The sequence below is a fragment of the Barbus barbus genome (assembly GCF_936440315.1).
Source record: "Barbus barbus genome assembly, chromosome: 5".
Classification (NCBI taxonomy): domain Eukaryota; kingdom Metazoa; phylum Chordata; class Actinopteri; order Cypriniformes; family Cyprinidae; genus Barbus; species Barbus barbus.
In genome coordinates this window covers 25,480,230-25,504,680 of record NC_136733.1, presented here as the reverse complement: position 1 = coordinate 25,504,680, position 24,451 = coordinate 25,480,230, and the positions used below count along the sequence as shown (strand labels likewise).

The following is a 24,451-nucleotide window of genomic DNA, read 5'->3' as shown; positions in this document are numbered from 1 at the left end:
GCAGTCAACCTTAAACACACTGGCATTCCACATGGTCTCAAACCATTGCGGAGAGAATGGGAAGAGTTTCCCAAGACTTCCTGTGCAGGCTGTCATTAATTTCATTCACTTTAAAGGTAGAAAGAGGAAGAGGCCCCAGTAATCTTTCTCTATTTCCAGGTGTTTCATTTGTGGAAGTTACTATGGAGACTATCTGCAGTCTTACTGATGTAGCCTTCACTTAAAAGCTGTCATCGGGGGAAAGTCCATTTGTAAATTTGTCTCCAGCATACTCAGAGGGACATGCACAGCTCCCCTTACAGACTGTCTTAACTATTAGCCTAAACATAACATTTGTCAGCATGTAATTTCAGCACCTTAAAGCAATTGTTTTTCTAACATGGCGTTAGAAGCCAAGGCTGAAGAGCAAGTATTACTTTCCTAACAGGAGGATGTCTGTCCATCAGCCTGCACTCGGACAAAACGTTTTTTACCAGGCACCAAGTTACCGGACATAGATTAAACTTTGACTAATATATCAGGATTTCATTGTCTATTAAAGAGGTAGATTATTTACTCCCCCTTACCTTCATTCATATCGTGGTCATTTTTAAGATGAAGAAAATAAACAATGGAAATTACACAAAACACATTGCTTTAGAAGTTGCTTCAAATTGTTTATTTTTAGTTACAGAAAAAAATAAAACGTGTGGAACAGCATGAGGGTAAGTAAATAACAGAATTTCAGTTGCAGTTTTTTTTTTTTATTCTAAAAGAGTTTGAAGTAAACTGAATGAATTTAAGGTGCCGTTAAAAACACTAAACATTACAACTGTAATTATTTCAACAGGGATTTTGCTTTTTGTGAAAATAAATGCAGTAAAATGTATTTAAAAGTTTCTAAATCGAGAAGGTCTGTCCAGCCGTAGACCACCTCCAAACCCTCACACAAGCCATGTGAGAGGATCAAGACCATGTTCATTCCCATCACTCCTCTTATAGCCAGTTGTTATGTCTCACATCCAGCTGTTGCTTTCATCTTGACATGGCTTTGAGACCAGACAGCACAGCAGCATACTCGCCTGACTTAATCTATTGCCATCCATTAGTCTAATATAACCTTAATACTGTTGTTTATGGATATGCAAGACATATAAAGCATACTGTACATATGTTATTTAGTTTATTATTATTATTATTATTATTATTATTATTTAGTCATTTAGCAGATGCTTTTATCCAAAGCGACTTACAAATGAGGACAACAGAAGCAATCAATTGTAGTATTAAAACAACTAAAAACAGATCTAAAACTTTATAAATATTACCTATACACATTTTAAAAATAAAGTTAAATAAAAATGACAAATGCATACAACAAAATTTCAAAACTTAACATTTTAAATGAAAAAATAAAGCTAAAAACAATTCTAAATATTAAAGAACAAAAGGTATGAGTATAATAATGATTCTAACATAACACTAAGCCAAACACACACAAAAAAACTAATATATATATATATATATATATATATATATGTACAACCACACACGCATGCATGCATATATATATGATTTAATTTCCACTTAGTTTGTTGAAGTATTAAAATAACTCTAAAACTTAAAAGACCTATACAGACATAATAAATTCAGACATTATTTAACTCAAATTAAAATAGATAACAAATACAAATCACGACAGTATAGTTTATCAGTAATCCTAAGAAATAACTCTACCAAACACACATGCTAAAAACAACAACTTACGCATAGAAAGAAATGGTTATAAAAACTGAAACAGAAGTGAAACAAGTAGAAAAGAGGAGAAATCAAAAGCGATACTTCTATCTTTAGCTGGTGTCCCAGCCCGGTGGAGTCGTACAGTAGAGTCGATGGTCTTTACACTCTTCGGTCTTCACACGAGGAGGCCTTCACGCGACTGCTGCCGCGGTAAACTAAGCTTTTTTTATACCCATCTAACAAAATACTAATTGAACTTAGCTGGACACACTTTCCTTATATTTTTTCACAACAAATGGCCAAGCAAACGCAGACACTGACAAGATACGCAAGACATAACGAGACCAAACGCGATATCAGCACGTCTCCACACAGTAAACAAAACGAGCTTTTCCTAGCAACGATAACTGCGCTAAACAATAATAAGACAAGTAAATACACTTACGAGCTGCTTTTAACTTCCGCTGATAAAGACTGCTTCTCTCAAAGAGTATTTCTTTACACTGTTTTCTGCTGGCGCTTGAACACACTTTCCTTTATTTTTTCACAACAAATGGCCAAGCAAGCGCAGACACAGAACTAGATGCGATATCAGCACGTCTCCACACAGTAAATAAACTGCCTTTTCCACAGTTCTGTAGTGCAGTCCACCTCAAACAAACATGTCTTTATTTCTAAAAGAGCATTGTAAAATGTTAGAAAATTTCATTGTTTCAAATGTTGATAATATAAAATAACAATGTAAAATATTCCATAAAAACTGTACATTTATCTTAAGAAACAGTCATTGTATTGATGTGATGACATAGATATAAAAGACAGATGTCCACAGTTGTGTGCAAGATATTAAGAACCTATCAGTAAAAGCCCAGCACTATCATTCAGTGTTCCATTTGACATTTCAGATTCAACAGTCCTGTGCACATATACATAATTACCCCAGCAGTAATAGCGGTTCTGCATTAACCAAACACCGTTTCCAACTGCATCAGCCATTTCACTTTGAATTTTCTACTTAGTCTGATGATATGATTTTGAATCAAATGGGAGAAACACTCTCGACAAATGCAAATGCATAAGATTAAGGCACACCGGACACTCAAGGACCACAACCTTTTAGTGTTATTCTCATATTTTGAGTTTGGAATGAGCTCATTTTAACTAAATTTGAAAGAAACTGCACAACTTAGTTGAACTTTGAGGTTTATATTTCAGATCATTTCCATTTAACGCATGTTTGAATTGCAGATTTGTTCTGTGTACGTATCTGTTTATATATATATGCATCTATTTAACAAAGATTAATAACAACATTTAACTCTGTTGCATAATCAGAGAGCTATAATCACCAATTAACACAGAGCTTTCATAAAAGTATAAACATTCTGCCCTAAATCATTTAGTCAACTAAACAATACGTTAAAGTCTAATGTTATTTATTTATCCTCAGCCTCAAGTGCAATCAATTAATCTGCATGAATAATAATTAAGTCAACTAATTATCCAGAGGAGAAGGATTAGCCTTCAGCCTCTCTGACACTAGGAGACATGTTCGCTCAAGTCTGCTTTGTCAGACATGATCAATATCCAAATTTCCAGAGATTAATTGGTCAAGCAATGTCTCCCTTCTGTTTATAATATAGTGTATCATTTTATTTACTGATGTAAAAATGTTTCTATAAATTTGTACAAAGGTCCTCCCTTTCCCAATATAATTCAATGTGCTATGTCTCATCCAGTTTCTTTTTTTATTATTGTGTGTGTGTGTGACTGCATCATTCAGTGATGACCTCACTGGCATTCATATTTTAAGGCCCACTGTGTGAGATGCTTTTCTGTATAGATGGAAGCAAGAAACCACGTGTAAGGTTCTCTGAAGACCGAGTGCTCTGAGAGGTGTGGGGATATTGTACACAAAACAGACTCGGGGGTCATTCTCAGGTTATCAATGTTCAAACCCACTGCAATTTTTCTCTCTTTCCCAGGCACACGCATCTTCCATTCATCTTATCGGCTTGAACAAATTGTCACTATTTGCATTGTAATTTGACATATAAAGGAGGGGGTTGAAAATGTAAGATTCAAGGTGTTTCAAGTATGGGAATCTACCATATTTCATCTTTGGGGATCAAATTATATAGAAACGCTAAGATCGAGAGATAGCAATGCTAAGCCTGACAGTCACATTACTAGCTGACAGTGAAAATGGTTCACGAGGTACATCTCCTGTCACTGAACAATGTTTCAGACCATTCCCAAGGTAACGATCATATAGATGGATTCACCTAAACTCAAGGCTACTTCTCTTAGATTTAATATGCTTTGGATCCCTATAGTTTACGATCTAAGTATCTGTCTCAATTTAATAAATGGGATTCAGATGAGTCTTGGATGTTTACCTTTACATTAAACAGCTCTTAAAGTGCACACAACATTTGGAGTCCTCATCGGCTTAAAAATGTACAGCATAATCTATAAATTCCTCACAGCTGTGATCTGAATCTGAACATGTAGAATGTTTGGACAAATGGCGCATTCAAACTTAAAGAGCTAAATGCAAATCTCAGATGCTAATGATGATAGTGATATTAATTATTCTGTAGTTATTCTGTAATGCAAACTAGTGGGTGGTATATTATGATTTCTTAAGAAAATAGGAAAACGAATATAATGTTGTTTCAAACATTTCTATTAGCTATTTGTCACAACGCTAGCAGGAATCTGATGCTTCAAAAACGGTTTTCTTTACATTACTGAATTGTTAAGTGTTTGTGACCATTAAGAATGTTCAAAAAATGCCCATTGACAAAAAAAAAAAAACTCCCACTAAGCAAGCCCTTGTAGCTTATAGCATTGTCCAAAACATGACAATTAATGCATTTTTGGTCAAAGTAGGAGCAACAATAGCATCTTTAATAATAGAGCATGTGCATGGAGTGTATTTGGCTGATTTCAGAAAGAAAACCCAAAACACATAAATATGTATAATTATCTCAATTATTCTCATGGACCTCTTTTTCATTTAAAGGGTTTTCAATAAAAAAAAAGCAAACACAAAAAAACAGCAAGGCAAAACAACAACATAATTAAGCCCCCTACACCCCCACCCAGCCCAACCCCATCCCATCACCCCACTGCCCCTGTCATATTTAGATCAGATTAGCTGTCCCTTTTTGCTGTCTGTTGTCTATCCTGCTTATAGTATCCATTGTCTGACACCAATATTTAGTCTATCAGGAGGTCACTGTGAAATTTCTGTAGAACCATATTGTTACACATTTACAAAAAAATAAATAATTTCCAACAGCAACTTTAGTTTCTGTGTCGCTATTATTTAGCCTAATATTCTGCTGCAATAAATACAATAGGCCTACAAGTAATAAATAAATCAGAAACCTTAATAAATAACACTAATCTTCATTTTCCAATGACATTTTCTTTTGAAAAGAGCATTTCATATGCATGCATGAAAAATAACGTTTATTTTATGTAATTTCCGAACAGAAAATGGTTGAACATTTATGTTGGATTGTGAATCTAACGCAGAAGGGCTTGATCTTGATCTTGATCTGTGCCCCTTTTGTCATACGCATTGTGGCCGCCTGGATGCTTTCAAGCAGCCGATTTTTCCTGATCAGATTATGAATTGTACTTAATCCTCCCCGATCTGCCGACGTCTTTCTTGGTTCAATATTACTAATGTACATTCTATTGGCTGCTTTTGACAGATGTCTAGATCTCCCTCAATCCGATTCCACATAATACTTTCACTGCCATTAAATCCACACTGGTGGCCTCTTTGGGATCCGTGCTATCCGAGGACTGGCACTGATACTTGTTCTGTCCGGGCTGGATTTGCTTGGACCGGGGCATTGCTTGATATTTTCCGCTGTGATGCATGCGTTCGCAGACTCAGCGTCTTGCTTTTAGCAACGCAGTGATTTCCAGCATTTTGCGCAAATCGATAGAAGGGAAACAAATCTTCCAGCATGTCAAGACGAATGTAATGGTTCAAATGGAACAGAACATGTACACGTTCCTTTTCTTATGCGGTCGTAGAAATATAGCCTATACAAAAACAATTCTGAATATTCTCTAAACCTGCTAAACATAAATGTAGGCTATACTTTATTATTGCTGTTGTTGTTAATTTAGTAACAACAGCTAATATTATCTAGCTACTATTTTATTTTTCTTATTTAATAGTATTTAGGCTAACAAAAGTTATTGTTAGTATATTATTAATAGGCCTATTAGTAGCCTTAAAAATCCTGAGCGAATATACTAGCTATAATAGGCTATGCACACTTTACATGTTATTCATTTAATAGCCATTCTGACAGCATCAACCTTAATTTTAATTGTCCTTAAAAAATATTATAATTTATCCCTCACAAGTTACACTATTGCACCCTAGCATAATATTAGGCTACGCGCGCTCAATAAAGCCGTGCCTGCCTTAATATATATATCTAGCCTAATATTTTTAAAAAATGACTGAATCAGGCTAAATGTTTAAAAAATGATTGCAAACGATTTTTTGTGTGTGTAAATTCTAAAGGAAAAAAGACTCATTATCAAATATTGATATCTGTTATGTTTAAATAGCCTAATGAGACGCGTGCCCTGTCAAAATATAGGCTATTTATAGTTGCTATTTCAAAATGCAGGAAAAATACACAACATAGTCTATCATTTTTTCACAACATATTCAAACATTTTTGCAATAATATCAAAACAAATTAAGCACTCTGGTATAAAAAGTATTAAGTCATTTTATGCCATTTTAATTTAAAAGGTTTCGTGCGTAGCCTATGACACGAATTGAATAAGAAAAAACTAAAAGCGCGTCTTAACTAAAAAACAAAACAAAAATCTTGAATAATAGCCTATGCAAGATGAAGAAACCAAGCGCTCCCCAACTCAGATTGAAAATCTCTACTTTCTCTAGAGACAGGCATACATACTGTGATAAACGGGAGTCGGTTTGGCTGGCTGTCCTCCTGTTTTCACAAATGTCCCAAAGAGTCGTTGACAAGTCGTCTTGTACGGACACATAATTTGTGTCATGTGCAGGTGGCCGATTGTGTGATATCCGACAGGAGCATCTCAATGGTGAAGTCTCGCTCCAATTAGGGTCCCATTTAAGAATTTCATGTTAGCCAGACGTGAAAACCCACCAACCGCCAACATAAAAACAAAACATGTAATGCATAGAAATATCTATTTTTTCCGCCCATTTACAGCCTTAAGTTTAATGTAAATGAACGCAAACAGCAGTGACTCAGTGCAGAAGAAATGTGGGTTTTGGGTGACAGTTGTGTCTGTGTGAGCAGCCTGTGTCATGTAGTAAGTGCTATATTTCCCCCTGGTCAGAAAGGCAAAACATTAAGAGAAGGTGTTGTAACAATCGATTTTGGCATGAATTTGCTTGATGTGTGTTGTCGAAATGAAAGTCTAACTGCAGCCTTATTACTAAAAAGCAGATTGGGTGCGATTAGTTTGTCATAAGCGTGAACTCTTCTGCCATCTAGCGAACAAGCAAACAGAGAATGCCTTGTTAAGTTATTATAAACTACTCTACTGCCATCTAGTGTGCTTCTGTAGAACATCGTCTGAAAATGTGCATTAGTCTGCTAGTATGAACAAGTCAGCTCTCTATCATCGAGAAAATGTACATTTACTAGCTGATTTGGAAAAGAAGATACAAACTCATGAATTCAAAACTGTTTGTTGCTTTTAACATTTTTGTAGCTTTTAACATTCTTGGAAACATTACATTCATGGAGAAAATTTTGTAATTTTTATTTATTTTTTTTTATTTTATTTTTACATCGGTTTAATGCTGGGTTTTAGTCTTTATATTTAAAAGGTCTGATTATTTAGGTATGGGGGTCTTTGGTGGTATTCTTGTGCAGGCAGGTGGTTTACAGTGACGCCTTGATGCTAGCTGGTGGGCCTCTCTAAAGATGTTTTACTGGAGACAAGGGTCCCTGATGATATATCTTTGAGGGGGAGGGTTTCCAGCAATATGTTAGTGGGTTTCTGGTGAATGTTGTTTAAAGGTTTAATGATGTCCTAGTTCCAATATTATGTAGGCCTATCTGCATTATGCTCAAGTACATCTTTTTTTTACAACAGCTCTGACTAAGTGTTTGTTTGTGGATGGTGAGCTAAGTGCACATTTAGCTGGTTTGCAAAGGGACGTGATGACAATTATTTTTAGGAAAATTTCACATCGTGTTTGTCATTGACAGAGCGGATCATCAAATTCAGCCGGTTCTCTCTTTTGAATTTTTTGCTTCTGCCAAAGAAACTGTATTTACAGCATCAAACAGTAAATGATCTGTGAGGTATTTTGAGCTTAAACTTCATATACACATTCTGGCAACACCTGAGATTTATTTTATGTCTTGTCAAAAGGGGGAATAACAGGACCCTTTTAAAATCTAATGTGAATGGGCTTAGGGTGATGATGGATGGTGGTGATCCATCCATTTATCTATTCTCCAGACAGCTTGTCCTCCATAGGGTCGCAGGACACCCCAGACAGATGGCCAGTCCATCACAGGTGAGCTAAATTTGACAGGGATAAGTATTCTCAGGTAAGCATACAGCAATCTCTTTTGTCAGATAAAAATGTATATGCAAAATTTTACTCAGGCACCGCAGAGTCTGGTGTTTCCCTAGTTCACAAGAGAGGAAGCTCACTTGATCCCTGGGAAGGAGAGTAGAACATATATTATTCCTGTTGGGATAAGGTCTGTACCTGAATGGACCTCTAACTCCCTCTTGTGGTGTAAATGTTTTTCTGAGTGTGTCGTCTACTCAATGAGGAATCCATGCATTTTCACTGTAACTGTTAACATTATTCAAAGTAGGCTACTTTTGATATTATTACAGTCAGGATGGACTATTTTCTAAATGACTCATTTGTAGCATTTTGTTCAACTAGCTACTTCAGTAGACTCGGGAAAATGTGAACATATTACTTCTAGCGCTTGATTACAGATTTTTTTTTATTCTAAATTCCTGGCAGTAGCCTATGTACAATTTACGCCACTGATCTAACCTATATATTGTCGTTTCAATAGAGACAGGCCAGTGTAGCCGATAACGATACTCGTATACCTTAACTGATCTTTTAAATTGTTAAGTGGGTAGAATTACCTACTTTATTTTTTTAAAAATATTTGAAAACCGTGTCTTTATAATATTAAAACCCTAAGTGCAAAATGTTTTTGATACCCGCATCTGTTAACTCTGGTCGGAGGCAAATAGGGTAGTTTTTATTTCTTTTCGGCGGGTTTTGAGGCTGCCTTGGGCTGTTTTTTCTAGGACCTGGCAACCCGATCCTGATGACTGCCTGCTTAACAAAGTGAAACAAACATGCAGCGTGAGTACATTCAAAAAGTGTTGATGATTTATTGGACCAAACATAAAGCGCTTCAACTTGTACAAACAATGCATAACGTTACCTTTTTACTGAAACAAACTTCTTGACGGTTACGGTAGGTCTTGGCTCGTTTTGTTCCCGTTTGATATCGTTTTGATTCCCCTCTCAACTGAACGACGCTATCGGTGGAGACCGAGATGAGCCTGCCACAGGTGAGTTTAAGAGTCGTGCTAAAACCCTGTCAACGATATTATTTATCATTTAAGGATTTAATGTCGGGACTCCAGTTAGTTAAGAAGACTTTTTTTAAGAAGTCAGTTCTTAAAAAAGAACAAAACAAATGCAGAGACCCATGTTAATAAATCAGCTATGCTTATTATTTTCAAATTCATTGCAGATATTCACTGCAGTGAGTCTACACCCGGCAGATTCAGTTTCAAGCAAAAGCACGACTGTGAAACACAGACATGAAGATGCGAATGGTGTTGCCAGCGGGTCGTTTCGAGAGGCTGAAGATATGTATAGGAGTGTAATCGTGCAAACAACACGTAATGGAAGTAGGGATGTAAGACAAGAGGAGAGACCAGCTCAAAGTAACTCCTTAGTAGTTCAACCAGTTAAGGTTGATGGCATTGTTATGGATTACATTGAAGTAATGAAATCCAAGGAACTCGACATAATTAAAAAAAGGAATGCAGTTATCATGAAGCGAGACGAGAGATATGTGACCTTTAGGCCTATGTCTCCGTCTGGTAACAGCGTTCACGCTCAGTTTGCACGAGAACAGTTTATAACATTGTATCAAAATATAGTAACCGGGCTGCAAACCAGGACATACGATTACAGTCAAGGAATTATTAAGCGTTGTCAATCAGAATTTCCAGAACTCCTAATCACTCGTAAAGATGAAAGGCAATTGCAGCTGACTGGCAACTTCATTAGCCTTGAAAGATTTGAGACATTGTTGAATGGGAGTACACGGACATATTCACACTACCAGACCCCAAATACAACTAAAGTCAATGACACACCTTACAAGCAAACTGTGAAAAAACAGAAATCAATAGACCAAGCCAAAGATGAGGCGTGTCCAATTTGTTTGGAAACACTCAAGATATCTGAATCCACTGTCTTGTCTAAATGTAAACACAGATTTTGTAAAGACTGTTTGGAGAGAGCTTTCCATTTGAAGCCAACTTGTCCGATATGCGGAGAGATATACGGCAGTCTTACAGGGACGCAACCAAAGGGAGGGAGCATGACTGTCTCATCGGACAGATCCTCTCTACCTGGATATGAAAACTATGGTACAATTATAATTAGTTACCATATACCAAGTGGACGTCAAGGGGTGAGTACAAATGCAATGAAGTGTTAGAAATTCTTCTGCTTTAAGCTGTTCGTTATGACAACAATCAGTTACACAGTTGAAATGTCATCTTTTGATTACCTCATACTCTGCAGGCTGAACACCCAAACCCAGGCATGCCTTACCAGGGTGCATCCCGCATAGCTTACCTCCCGAACTCAAAAGAGGGGATTAAGGTACTGAAGCTTCTGCAGAGAGCATTTGACCAGCGACTCACTTTCACCATTGGACACTCATCAACCACTGGACAGAACAATGTGGTGACCTGGAATGACATTCACCATAAGACCTCTCGTTATGGAGGGCCAACCAGGTGAGTACACAGTCATCATTTTTGGGTGGTTGCCTTATCGGAGACAAGCCATTTTATTTTTAGCACTGTTTAATTTACAATAGTTATCACGTGTTGTAATGATGTTTTCTTCTTTGTAGTTATGGTTACCCAGATCCAGACTACCTGAAACGAGTACAAGATGAACTGAAAGCAAAAGGAATTGATTAATTGTACAGTCTGAACCTTGCAATCAGTTCAGACTCCATTATTACAAGCAGTAGTCATATTAATACAAGGAAAATTATGAAGTAATATTGCAGTCTTGTAATCACTAATCAAGGTAAAGCGCTTTTCTTTTTTTACAGGCATTCTTACTGTTTAACAGTTTTGAATGTATGAATCTCAAGCAGCAGTATAATAGAAACAGAGTTAAGGGCCATTCAGTGCATTTTTGGATTCCACTGCTCTACCTTTTCGTTGTTTTAACACTGAGATGTTTGACCGTTGCTTTAATGTCTTTCGCAGCATCACGTGATTTTCAAAATGCTCATAAGAAAATCTACTATTATGGTGTTATGTATGCAGTATATCTTGTTTGTGCTTTTAAATGTAAACCTTATAGTTTCATGTCAATATCACAGAGGATAACATCAACAGAAATCAGTTTTACTTTTTTTACTTTTTCATTGCTATTTTATATTGGGATTAGATTTTTTTTTAAATGGATGAACATGCAGTAAAATGAAGTGTCATGTGAGTGTATAGAAAGTTATCAAGAGTCTCAGCAGCAAAAAAACTCCGGTGACTGGTGTTCATGAGAAACTCATGGGTCATTTTAGTAACACTAAACCATTCCCATTGGTATCAGGCTTTTTAATATTAACTGATTTTTTTTCTCTGGATCGTTTGTCGTTTACCTTTGTCTTGATTTTGGTGGGTTGTAGTATTAAAACTTGAGTGAAAGATGCAAAAGTGTACATGAACTTCATTAATTTCAAATGCTTCTTTATCAAATATTGTTTTTTCCTCTCTCAGAAAGATGCTACATTGCAGAGAGATTTACTGGTATTTAGGCATCATATACAAATAATAATAATCAATGACTTACCTGGCCCAAGTGTCCTGGCTTTTGGCCAACTTGAGTCAATGATTAGCCTGTTCTAGCACTGATTTACAGAGGTACAGCTAAATTAGTAACATATAACATTTTATGAGAAAAACAGCAATAGGAACACTGGAATAATTTGTATTTTTGCTTTAAAGGACAGACACTTGAAATGAAATGGCTGACCCAGAGCTCGACAGTGCAAGCATTTCAGTCGGATTTGCGACTAAAAATAGATATGTGCGAACTGGAAAGTGTATTTAGGAGCATGAGTGCGAATACAAAACAGCCAAACTTGTACAGTAGCCTATGACAAATGTATTAATTTATTCAGTTTATGGAAAAATTGCGATACAGCCTCATATGATTACTGAACTTTAAAAAGGCAATGGTTTAATTTAAATGAGCACAGATGAGTTTGTTGGCGTTTGTCTGTGCGGTGTGAATTGGCCTATAGAGAACAGTGGACCGATCTATATATTGACTGATTCGTTATTATTGTTCGGTAAAGGCCAATTCACACCACACAGACAAAACAAACTAGACCATTGGAGTTTGTTGGATCAGTGTTACCCCTGTTGGCGTTGGTTGGAATTTGTTTTCACCCAATTGAACATGCTTATAGATATAGGATCATCCATTTTCTCCCCAGTCAATGAGAGTTGGTCGGTGTCTGTTGGTGCAGTGTGAACATGATACAAAGAGTACTTTCTGTATTCTGATAAATTAAATACTTGTGCTTGTAAATGTCTCTTCATATCCCCTTAAGCTAAAACACATAATTTGACAAATTTGCATTGCGCCCCTAAATTTTTTTTAGACTTAGGAGCACGTGCTCCTTGGGAAAAAGGTAAGCGTCAAGCCCTGTGATCTATTCTACAAATTTATACAAAATCGCCATGCACTGCTTTTCCTCTCATAGACATGAATATTTTGAAGTTGTTTGTTGTGCAGTTGGCCAGGTGTTTCATGGTTGTAACAAAAATGAACGGCTCTTGCGTATGGCTCCTGATCAAAGGTGAGTGAGGTTAGTAAGGCTCCAGACTTCTGTACTTGAACTGGTATTCTGCAGTATTTAGGGTTTTACATGTGATTTCAATTAGAAAAAAAGACAAATGTCTGAATTATTGGCAAATCTGAATTTAATGAACATAAACAGATACATAAGCTACTATTTCCATAACTTGTAAAAAGCCAAAAAGCTTGATCCGTTCGCAAAATAAGGAAAAAGTAAAAACGTACTACAGAAAATATTTGGCCTCCATGTTGCTGTAGCATTATTTACACTAAATACAGTATTTTCATATGACAGTACTGTCATGTTTGCCATTAAATCCTTATCGATAAGGCACCAAATGTTAAGTAGCATGATCCTTTTTTACCAAATTGTGCGGAAAATGTACAAAACTATACAAATAGACCCATCACACATGAACATGGTCCATCACAATGAAAAAATATAAACGCAAACAAAAATAAGTTGCTGTTAAATGTTTTGCAACAGTTATGAGTGTACATGCATGTAAGAACTACCCCCATCTTAATCCTTGAAAGATATTTAAACAATATTTATTAACTGATTAGATTGTGGATTTGAAAGAAGAATCAATATAATTAATCTGATTTACATCTGGTTTTAATAATGACAAACTTGACAATGTGTAATGATTACGTAAACTTTCACTTTAGATATAATGTATTAAGCTGTTGACATTCAATCGAAACTATAATCAATGGAGTCAATGGAGTATATTGCAAGTGAACATCATGTGAATTTACCAGTATTTCAGAGTCCCATGGAAAAATACAAAATACTTTTCTGCACACAAAATAATCAGTACCACATATTTAATGTGCCTATATTTAAATAAAACTCATAATTCTGCCCATAAGTGCGAAAAAAACGTTGTGGTGCTACATCTCGACTTTATGTAAAAGTTGCATTTCCTCGTATAGTATTTTTAATACAATTTAATTAATTTTAACCAAACGTGTTACATATTTTATGCATATATTCCTAATACCTATATTGGGTGATCATTCTCAAAAAAAGATTGTGATTTCAATGATCGAACTATTTAATGTTTCGAAAGTAAAGTTAACAACCACACAGGTGTCTAAACATCACTATAAAGAATTGAACAGAATACTCACACATTTGTACCTTCTGTTAATACATTACAATGTATAAACAACAAGCAGCAAACACTTATTCTGCCTTAAAATCACCTTACAAAAAAGATTTATATTGAAATATTCAAAGACATTTTACAATTGGGTGCCGATTTTTGTCCATTATCAAAACATCTGAAAACGTAAGGAAAGCAGCATGCATCTTATGTTTAGTTGTCGCTGCCGAATATATAAAGTCTTTAAATTTTTTTGTATTTTTAAATCTTACTTTTTTTCATACTTGGTATAGTCACTCGTAAATGAATACGTTACAGCAATACTGTACGTTTAAAATGACGATGTTAACGAAGTGGCAGGTTCAGTACATCTGGGCAAATTCTAAACTGAGGCCTTTAGAAATTGTAAACCGACAGCTACTTTTAAGTAGCAGAAAATATTAGCTGTAGCACAGGGATTTTGTTTTTAAATTCACTCGTCAAAGCTCTCCACCAGCTGTAAATGCAGTCAACATCAGATGTTGCTCGCTTGTGTTCAGCACTGTCAAACAATAAATACGTCTGTCTTTCAAAGGCATTTAAGATTATATGGAAGTTTGAAACAACTATCATACATTAAGAAAAATAAAGTGCATATACAGTAGACACCTTTTGTATACACAAATTAATGTACTTTAACAAGTACAACTCCTTAGTAAACAAGGTCAGATGGCGAATATCCTCACAGGAATATTGTATTTTCTCCAGGAAAGTCTCAAAACACTATTCTTCAAAGTGTTTCATTTTTTGTATTCTTTACAAAAAATAAGTAGTCTATCAGTTGAACTGAGAGACATACCATGCTCTTTCAAAATGTACCTTATTTTTATAAACTTAGCAAAATGGTAATAGTTTGAATAGCCAGTGTAAATATGCATGTATTCCAGGGGAACAGTAGAAATAGTGTATTCTGAAGACTGCGAATATGCCTTTTGTTTTTTTGTATGTATTTGTGGTTACCAAAAATACATGTGGTATTGGCCTCCTACGCTCAAATGTCCAGCTTTGGGAAAGAGGTCAAGGCAGCGGTATTATGTTCAAACACTTTCATCCAGTAGCCGTTTGATTGCCGATGACTCGCAGGATCTCCCTATGGATGCCAGGGTCCTGTGTGTTTATACTTGTGTCACCTACCTGTCCGTCCTCATAACTAGTTTGCAAAAAAATAAATAAATAAAACAGAAGTAGACTTTCAGATCAAATTAAGTTCAGTACTTCTGCTATTAACAAATTCAGCTTTATGTTCTGATGGAATGAATGCATTCAGTATGTGAGATACACAGTGATGTGCGCTGAGATAGACGTAAATGTACTTACACAAAGAAAAAACGTGTGCAGACATGATCTGTATTTGGAACTACCCAGATGTCCCCATGCTTGTGCAGGTCTGGAGATGTAATAACTGTTATATATATATAAAAAGAAGTGATTATTAACATGATAAAGATTGCAGATGATGGTATAAATCTTTGTTAAATGTGTACCTTCACATAAGGCTATGCATTTCAGGTTGCGGCTCTGCAGAAACTGCGGGTTCTGGCCTTTCTTCTGTGACTGAAAGCAAAAACAGAAACATGTGGATCATGTCCAACAGTTTTCAGGATACCAAGCATTTTTTTTAATTTTTTTAAGAAAGCCATTCTAATAATGCATGTCTGGTGATTGGGGGAAAATCGTAGTAATACTAAAAAAAAAAAAAAACTAAATACCTGCAAATTAATATTGGACTTGTTGGCAGCATTTTCATCTTTTGAAGCAACTTTCTGCTGTTTTTTATTCATCCCTGTTCCACAAAAAGCCACAGTTATGTCAAGCAATTATACATGTAACATGTTTTTAAATTTTTTGCATACATTTATGTAGAAAGTACAGGAGTTTTGCTCATAAAGGTTTTAAGACCTGAGTAGCCAAAGGATATGCTTGATAATGGACTGAGATAGATTCCAATCCCATAAATAGCGCCATGTAGCTGCAAACAAAACAATGATTCATTATGGCATTGAGTTAAATCACTGCAAACTGTTTTACTTCTCAAAAGGTGAACTATGTTTGCAGAAATACCCAGTGACCTCATACAGTACACAACTGGATTTAAAGACATTTGAGTTCTATATTATGTTGTAAGAAACATCCAGTGAATAAACCTTCTTACATAAATTTAGAGATTGGTGTAAAAAGGTCAGTGTACATCAGTCTGCTCAGATGTTTAATAGGTTTACATAATGTATTATGCATGTATGTATACACTATTACATCTTACTACATCTATTTCCACTATAAAACAAACCCCAGCTTCATCCACACTTCATCTCAGCTTGTTTTCTATAAAAACATCTTTCCCCTCAACCCTTTTTATGATTGGCCTCTTTAAAGAACCAGACACCGTGGGTAATGCATCTGCATCATAATTAGATGAAAGTACCTGAAGCCTCGTGTTTGATGCCACGACCAAACCATTCCTCAAAATGGAGTGCCAGTTTTCTATGTGTGATCCACTGAAAGAGAGAGGGAGAAAGAGCCAGTCAGTTTGTATGTTTAAAACTGGAAATTCAACAACCAGTGTTCTCGAGTCAGCAAGAGACTTCACCCTTGTGTACAGCTGTGGCTTTAATTAGGATTTGTGCAAAAGACAGATTTGAATTCTATGACTCCTTCAAAATACAGCTTGCTGCACAGCTGAATAACAACTGAACTAGTTAAGACAGCTGGAACTGGTTTCCTTTTATTGTGACGATGAAATGTATTTCCAAATTTAGAATATTTATTATCAGTGGACATAATCACAATGCCATAAAGCATTTGACGTAAGAAATTATTGCTTTTCTGTTATGTCTTGCAGTGCAAACCAGGCTTGTGGCATCTACAACCTTTGTTCAGCACACCCACAGACAGCCTGATTCACAATGCACACAAAACCGCCAAGAGCTTGCCAAAAATGCAAGAATGGACAGATACTGTAATATACTTTAAGAGACCAGATAAAACACATTATCCTTGTTGTACCCTAATCATTTATTTGTAATGATGTGGGTCAGATGTGCAGTTTCTTAGGTACATGCTGTATTGGGTGTTTAAAATGGAACTCACTGGAAAGCAAAGGTACTCCCAAACAGGCCTTTGGCAGCTCTAAAGTTGGATTCTTTGGCTGGCGGACTGCTGAGCAGGAGGAACTGATGGGGTGTGTGCATGAACTTCAGTTGCTGTTGTGAGAAAAACAAGATGTAAGAGCATACACTTGAGATGTTAAGCCTTAATCATTTTCTCAGCTTGAGACTGAGATATTGAACAGTTCCTCTGAATTTAAAACTTTTCAGGAATACAGAAGAACTGGAAGATGGTTTCTATAGGAGTCATGGTTCTCTTAGGGAGGTGATGCCAGTTAGTCTAACCTAGGGATGGACGAACTTCCTAAAATATCATATCGCGTTCTTATCGTACAAAACCACGATCTTTCCAATTTTGAGATGAACTATTGAGAATATCCAGACCTGAAAAAGCCAATGGCTTGTCTGTTTGAAAAACAGTATCGCATCAAACAAAATGGACATTAAAGGCTGAGTTCAACTTTAAAACAAATATACACTGCTCTTGACTAAATCACTGTATAATTTTAAAAAGAATCAATGAGTGATTTTCTGTCTTTTGTTCTTTGATTAACATTAATGACACAGACAGGAGAAGGTTTATTAGAATGCTTTCTCTTAGGTACAAGGTAGAATGTACAGATCTAAGGAACAGGCTCTTTCCCAATATGCTTTTAATAACTCTTTTAAAAATAAAGCATGTCCCACAGTAGACTGCATTTTACAAGTCACATTACATAATTGGACTGATTTGGACGTTGAAAACCCTACAATTTTTATTGATTTATTGCACTACTACTGCTAGCTCACGTTGAGTTGTTTTTTAAATATGTCACCACACATAAAAGACATGATAGAGACGTGTGATATAATTTGACCAGCCACAGTCATCTACTTGTAGGCAGTCATTGCTGTAGTTTTAACATTATTATGAGGACATAAAAGATCATGATCTCTATGATTTGCTTGAGAAGTAGATCGTAGACGTCTTCAAGATTGATCACCCCAAGTCTAACCCTGATCATCTTAATCTAGATCTCAGAAATGTGCACATTCGTGTCGCATTTGATTGCAGAAATATTCAGGCACATCATTACATATGCTTAATAAGACAGATACAAGAAAACTTACTCTAGTAACAGGAAGCTTCACTATATGTGACCTGTTACTGGAAATCACCCTGTAAAGAAAATGGATTTATGAATCGTGTCATATTCCCCATTAGGTTTCCAACCCTCCACTGCAGGACCATAGATGTATTTCAATATATGAGTAATAGCTCATCACATGATCATAAAGATGGATGTACACACTCTCCAAGACTATGTAATTGGAGCTGTTAGGAGAGCTCATCATCACATTTACACATCGTTAAAATGCAGGAGTGGAGTAGATTTCCTGTAGCTTTCCTGTAGCTCAAATAGTAGAGCATGGCGCTAGCAACGCCAAGATCATGGGTTCAATTCCCAGGGAAAGCAAGAGCTGATAAAATGTAGAAACTGTAACTTGAATTGTAAGTCGCTTTGGATAAAAGCGTCCGCTAAATGCATAAATGTAAATGTAGATAATGACTGAAATGTCATTCTGTCATACCACTGCAGCAGTGGGTGAGCCAGGGGATCATGCTTGTCCATTTGTTTCTTTATCTCCAGGTATGGAGCCTGTGCAGAGGACATGTCAACGGTCAACATGTTATTGCATTCTGTTAAGGCTTATAAATTAGGTATAAAGCATTGGATGATTTCTCTGAAGTCGTATGCTACACATGATATGGGGATTATAAACAACTAGGGCTGTCCATTTAATGCTATTTATTATTATACTTTTATACATGATTAATTTATGAAATATTACATTAGATTAAATAGTATAATAAATGATTATAAAAATGCATTGTAATATTTCTAAATCATTTATTTCATATTTTTATTTTATTAAAATCACTATTTTAATTGACTGATGGCCTTCAAAACAATATAACAATCACAAAAAAACATGCTCTTGCTGTAAAATTCTACTTGATACCTGGGTCATTTCTCTGATAGATGCGATACTGTCAAGTGCTTTCATCACTCGGTCATAGTCCTTTTTCTGAAGAAGAACTCAAACAATCAATGTAATATTCCTTTCTGAATAGCAGGATTACACTAAAGAGACACGTCAAGCTAAAGTTAAATGCTCTTAGTGTTTTAAGTACCCTGGGGTTGAAGGCAAGTGCTTGTGAGTCATTGGGATCCACCACAGAGGGATATGGCTCAAAAATGACAACTTTCCTCGGAGCCTCCAGTGCAGATCGGCACATGGATACCAGTAGGTCTACTACCTGTAATGACAAACAGAAATTGTAAACCATTTGGTTAGAAACATCTGTGCAGAATCTGTGCATCAAGTATGTCTATTTTGTTTGTGTACCTGAGCACCAGTGGCAATCTCATCAGCAGCCTCATTCATGACCCCTAACGTCTGGAAGGCGAATACACATAACTCTCTCTCACACACTGTGGGCTGTAGGACACATATAAACACGATCATTAGAAGTGAAATGTTATTAGTAATCCAGAATTAATGCAAAGAAATCACACCATCTGTCAATCCAAGACTGCTAGTAAGAGCAAACAGACTCACTCGGAGCATTGGTCCATTTTGGAACACGTGAGGTTCATCGCAGACCACACAGAACTCGTTCAGGACAGGGATACGCTGCTCTGCATACTCCATAGTCTACAATTACACATAAAGCATCCATTAAGTAACATTTCTCCCCTCTATAACAGTACTACAACATCAGCAGCTGCTAGAAGAGCTCCACCAAAACCCTAATACAAATTTAAAGGACAGTTCACTAAAAAAGAAGATATTTTCATCATGTCTGTATCATTTGAAAGGAATGTTTCCTGAAATGTTTCTTGCACATTCAGTTTTGGTCATAAGAATACTAATGACTGGAGAATGTCAACTACTGCAACCAAACACATGCCCTCAAGCTCAATTTGCTTCAGGAAAGGATTTTGCATGTATTTGCAAGTAAAAGAGTTGTATTAACCAGACCCCCAAATACTGTTTGATTAATGTTTTAAGGCAAAGGGGGAAGTGTAGTGTTTTTTTGTTTTTTTTACCTGAACAAGGAACCCTCTATCTCTGAATGGAATGGATTTGGCTCCGATGTTTGGCTACTCGAGAAAACAGAAGAAGAAGAAAAAAAAAGTTTGAACTCCCTCTAAATTCCAAACCAAATTCACAAGCCAAATACACAAAGTTGTTTTCAATGCCTCAAGCCAAAAATTACACTTGTGGGAAAAAAATATTTCAACTACTGAATTTCTCTCTCTGCAAGAGCATTTTTTTAATAAATCGCCGTCCTAAACCTGTTAAACTCTCATCTCTGCCTGTTGGAGAAATTAACTGTGAAATTGCAGTAAATAAATTATTTTAAAGGGCACCTATTATTCAAAATTCACTTTTACATGCTGTTTGAGCATAAATGTGTGTTGGCAGTGTGTGTACACAACCATCCTATAATGATAAAAATCCACCCGCTCCTATTTTTTAATCCCCATAAATCATAAGCAGTGCCTCAGATCAACCCGTTCACAGAATGTGTGTGCTCAGAAAACCATATATCATAAGTTTAGACTGAAATGGCTTTAAAATGCATGATTTCAGCATGATTGCCAAAAAATATCTGTTTGGTTTTGATTGTCTGAGTATCTGAGATAGAAGGCACTCTATTCTGGAAAAGAGGGCGGGGAGTAGCAGCTCATTTGCATTTAAAGATACATGCACAAAAACAGCGCGTGTCTGTTCCACTCAAAATGGGCATTTTCAAAATGATATAATAAGTGATCTGTGGGGTATTTTTTAGCTAAACTTCACAGACACATTCTGGGGACACCTGAGACTTATATTACATCTTGTAAAAAAAAGGGTCTAATAGGTGCCCTTTAAATAATACTTTATCCAAAACACACAATAAAGTGTCTAAATTATGTAATCTCAAGCAACTATTTTCATGTGACAAAATCCCAAGCAGCTTCTGGGAAACATCCTTACCTGAGGTGTGGAAGAGAGTGATGGGGCCAGGATGCCGATTAGCCCTGAGGTAAGGGAGAGGCGTCTGCTCTCCGTGACAGGCTCTTTAAAGATGTCACTTTTGCCCATCTTGGTGCTGCTGGAGTAGGACCTGCTGAGCAGACGATGGTGGTGCTTCAGGCCATCCAGCTCTTCAGTCTGCACGCTGCCCGAGCAGGAGCGGCCCAGGAGCCGGTGGGGCTTCAAAGCACCGCCATCGCTACTGCCAGCAGCGTGTTCACAGCGAGACTCTGCCGCACTCGACCGCGGCGACAGTTTATGAGGCCGCAGCGGCGTGCAGTCCTCCGGTTTAACTGCGGTCGAGCAGGGCCTCGACAGCAGCCGGTGGGGCTGCTTGAGGGGCTGATGTTGCTCCATCCGTGGGTCACTGGAGAGGGAATGGCCCAGGAGCTTGTGCGACTTGCCGACGCAGCCGTCCATTTCTGGCTTCACCGTGCTTGAGCATGTTCGTAACAGACGGTGGGATTTCGACACACCATCCTGCTCAGGTTTGAGTTTCTTTTTGCTCTTCACACAGCCAGGAGGAGGGTAGCTGGGGGATCTGAGTTTGCACAAGCACAGCACATTAATCAAACAACATGAATTAAGGAACACAGAAAGATGTTGTGCAATTACGCTTGTGCAAATTCTGCACATTTCAGAATACTTCATTGGCTGATTCACACCATCTAATTTTTCATGCTGAGGTCTGCATAGTTCACAGTGGAAATTTGCGTTTCTTGCACTAATGAATTACAGAAGGTTGTGCCGGAGTTAATGAGATACAAAGCTTTAAGCATTGTTGACAAATTGCCTCACCGTTTTTTTTTTCTGCATCTTAAATTTCATTTCTGGATCATTTTATTACTCATTTAAAAAGAACACACAGACAGGTAAACATTCAGGTAAGATTTCCTCTTAATGGTTTTAAAATGCCAAACCCATGGCTACAAAGTCAATTTCATCAGGGAGTCTAGGAGTCTTTCCAATTCAGTGAAACATCAGATTTGTGTCAGCAGTTCCAACAATTTGATAACCAACTATTGACTCATCATAGGGTCATTCATTAGAATATTTCAGCTCTTATTTCTCCAACTGGTCTAATAAATTTAGAGATTATGAAGCTGACACACATTTTAGCATAAAAGTAAATGCTGGTCTTGAAGACATAAGTTTAGCCTAATCACACCAAATGTGAAATGTCTGGAAAAAAATATCACTAAATTTACTCATATACTGTTTATGCTGATTGGCAAACAAATTTATTCCAGTAAAACAGAGGACAGAAAACAGTTTTCTCTATAGACAGTTATTCAAAAGAAGTCTTACATTGCATTACAATTACTTCTTACAAGACACATTTTTCTAATATTTCTTAATTGTAAAAACCTAGTCAAACAGATGAACCACAGAATAGTGCACAAACAAGTTTAAGAGTAAGGTTAAGACAAGTTAAAGGGGTCCTATTATGCTCTTTTACAAAGTCTTGATTTTGTTTTGGGGGTGTACTAGAACATGCTCTCATGCTTGGTGGTTCGAAAATCACCATTATTTTTCATATAATTTACATTATTAAAATACCTTTCTCCCCAGCCTGGCACAAACGGCTCAATTAGTTACGGATTTGATGAAGGCCCGCCTTCCAAAAAACTAAATGTGTTGTGATTGGTTAGCTGTCCCAGTGCATTGTGATTGGCGAACAGCTTAGACGGCGTTTCAGTACTGCCCCGCCCCCTGCCAGATCAATTCAGACCTCAAGAATATTGAACAAGAGGATCGTGCAGAACCTTTGCACGCACAGATATTGCAAGACATATTAAAGTGGTAATGTTATTGTTTTTTTTTTTGGCTAAATCACGTTTTAGATGGGATATCAACAACAGCTTAAAAATAACTGAATTGACTATGTACACATTAGTGCAGCGGTAATATGTATTATGTTTATTATTCTTTAATTCTAACATTATAACATGAATTGCACTGAAACTGTTATGCAGTTGAATTTATTTATACCATAGTCCCACAGATTTACACTATTTGTGGCCGCATATATATGCTAATTAATTCTCTGCCAGCGGGAGACGCTGTTGGAGCGGGAGAGATCAAGGTTTCCTTGGTAACGCTGTACACAAAGCAGAGTTCCGCTCACAAACGCTGCTTTATCAGACATTACATGCAAGATGAAATGAAAATGACATCCAAAATTTTTCCATAGGTTTCCATAGGAAATACAGTGATATAAAAACACCCGCACCAGGTTTTGATTTTGAAATGTGCAGTGCTCAACCAAGCGTTCTCCCCACCCCCCAACCATTCAAATTTCTATAGGCTTTGTAGTCCAAACAAGCCATTCGCTGTAGTTCTTGAAAAGGGACATTTTAAAAAACTAAATATCTCCCTTTGGAGTGGACTTGAGATTTGTAACTTTGTAGATCGTTTTATGCCCAAACATACACATTACACACTGACTAAAATTCAAAAAGTGAAAAAGCATAATAGGACCCCTTTAAAACGTGTTCAGAGAATAATGATTCAATGTTTGAAAAACTGTTCTGTAATAGCATGTACAAAGCAATAACTGCAATAAGTAAGAACAGAAGAAGAAAAAAAATTCTGCTCACACTCAAGTTTAGGTATTAGGTAGGATTGGGGATGTAGAGTATGGTAATGCAGAATATGTACTTTATAAGTACTAATAATCAGCCAATATGTTAATAATAGGCATGCTAATAAGCAACTAGTTAACATTGAGAATTGGTCCCTATACTCTAAGTGTTACCAAATTTCTAGAGAGTTAGTTAAATATGTTGACATTCACCAGAAGCAACCAATTTTCTTGGAGAAGAGTTCTTTAATCCTGGGTATAAGAGCTACAAAGAGGGATATATAAAACTAAGGACTAGGACTGGCCTGTATCTGATAAACTGTCCAGTATTGGTGTAGCGGAGTGATTTTGTTCTTACCTGCGTAGAGTTGAAAAAATGTGCAGGGGAGACTTCACCTTCTTCTCATTTTGCTTTTTGCTGTGTGGGCTGATGAGTTTATCTTTGCTCTGACACTTCCACTGCTGTGTGACAAAGGTTTGCATTACCCTGCCAAGAGACGACACACTCATGAAGTTTAATGACACTAGAAAACCCTACATAAGACTAGAAAACATTTTCCAGTAGTTTCTTACTTTTTCAACTGATGCCCAAGTCCAAATCTGTCTTTTGAAGACACTTGGAACACATCAACAGTGGGAACTGGAAACAGGATATGAGATTTTC

The 24,451-nt window shown here is 36.6% G+C and overlaps 2 protein-coding genes across 4 annotated transcripts in view; one reads left to right on the top strand and one right to left on the bottom strand.

The window, feature by feature from the left end:
• The first annotated feature begins 9,046 nt into the window (after positions 1-9,046).
• LOC306869950 (putative E3 ubiquitin-protein ligase DTX3) lies at positions 9,047-11,726 on the top strand. Of its 3 annotated transcripts, none has more exons than XM_079416920.1 (5): positions 9,047-9,115; positions 9,235-9,327; positions 9,513-10,466; positions 10,580-10,797; positions 10,917-11,725. In XM_079416920.1, exons 2-5 carry the CDS (start codon positions 9,313-9,315, stop codon positions 10,984-10,986), a joined length of 1,257 nt encoding a protein of 418 aa, XP_079273046.1. In that variant the 5' UTR covers positions 9,047-9,115; positions 9,235-9,312; the 3' UTR covers positions 10,987-11,725. The 3 variants fall into 3 exon arrangements, with proteins under 3 accessions (XP_079273046.1, XP_079273048.1, XP_079273047.1); XM_079416922.1 differs by having other exon boundaries at positions 9,066-9,115; positions 10,268-10,466; XM_079416921.1 differs by having other exon boundaries at positions 9,080-9,327; positions 10,917-11,726.
• Positions 11,727-12,988: 1,262 nt separating this feature from the next.
• LOC306869474 (protein mono-ADP-ribosyltransferase PARP8-like) overlaps positions 12,989-24,451 on the bottom strand; it is a gene marked incomplete at its 5' end in the record, with an annotated part of 30,936 nt that continues 19,473 nt past the window's right edge. Inside the window, 17 exons of the mRNA XM_079416246.1 lie at positions 12,989-15,181; positions 15,349-15,433; positions 15,516-15,585; positions 15,741-15,814; positions 15,931-16,000; positions 16,454-16,526; positions 17,119-17,231; positions 18,246-18,294; positions 18,708-18,775; positions 19,140-19,205; positions 19,312-19,437; positions 19,527-19,619; positions 19,740-19,835; positions 20,231-20,284; positions 21,165-21,744; positions 24,146-24,274; positions 24,361-24,427. Coding sequence (XP_079272372.1) covers positions 15,079-15,181; positions 15,349-15,433; positions 15,516-15,585; positions 15,741-15,814; positions 15,931-16,000; positions 16,454-16,526; positions 17,119-17,231; positions 18,246-18,294; positions 18,708-18,775; positions 19,140-19,205; positions 19,312-19,437; positions 19,527-19,619; positions 19,740-19,835; positions 20,231-20,284; positions 21,165-21,744; positions 24,146-24,274; positions 24,361-24,427 — 1,916 coding nt within the window. The 3' untranslated portion in view covers positions 12,989-15,078. The remainder of the gene's footprint in view (positions 15,182-15,348; positions 15,434-15,515; positions 15,586-15,740; positions 15,815-15,930; positions 16,001-16,453; positions 16,527-17,118; positions 17,232-18,245; positions 18,295-18,707; positions 18,776-19,139; positions 19,206-19,311; positions 19,438-19,526; positions 19,620-19,739; positions 19,836-20,230; positions 20,285-21,164; positions 21,745-24,145; positions 24,275-24,360; positions 24,428-24,451) is intronic.

Excerpts from the sequence above, each read along its gene's own strand:
- LOC306869950 (XM_079416921.1), top strand. Across the intron at positions 10,467-10,579 it reads TACCAAGTGGACGTCAAGGG|GCTGAACACCCAAACCCAGG; the intron begins GTGAGTACAAAT and ends CATACTCTGCAG. Across the intron at positions 10,798-10,916 it reads CGTTATGGAGGGCCAACCAG|TTATGGTTACCCAGATCCAG; the intron begins GTGAGTACACAG and ends TCTTCTTTGTAG.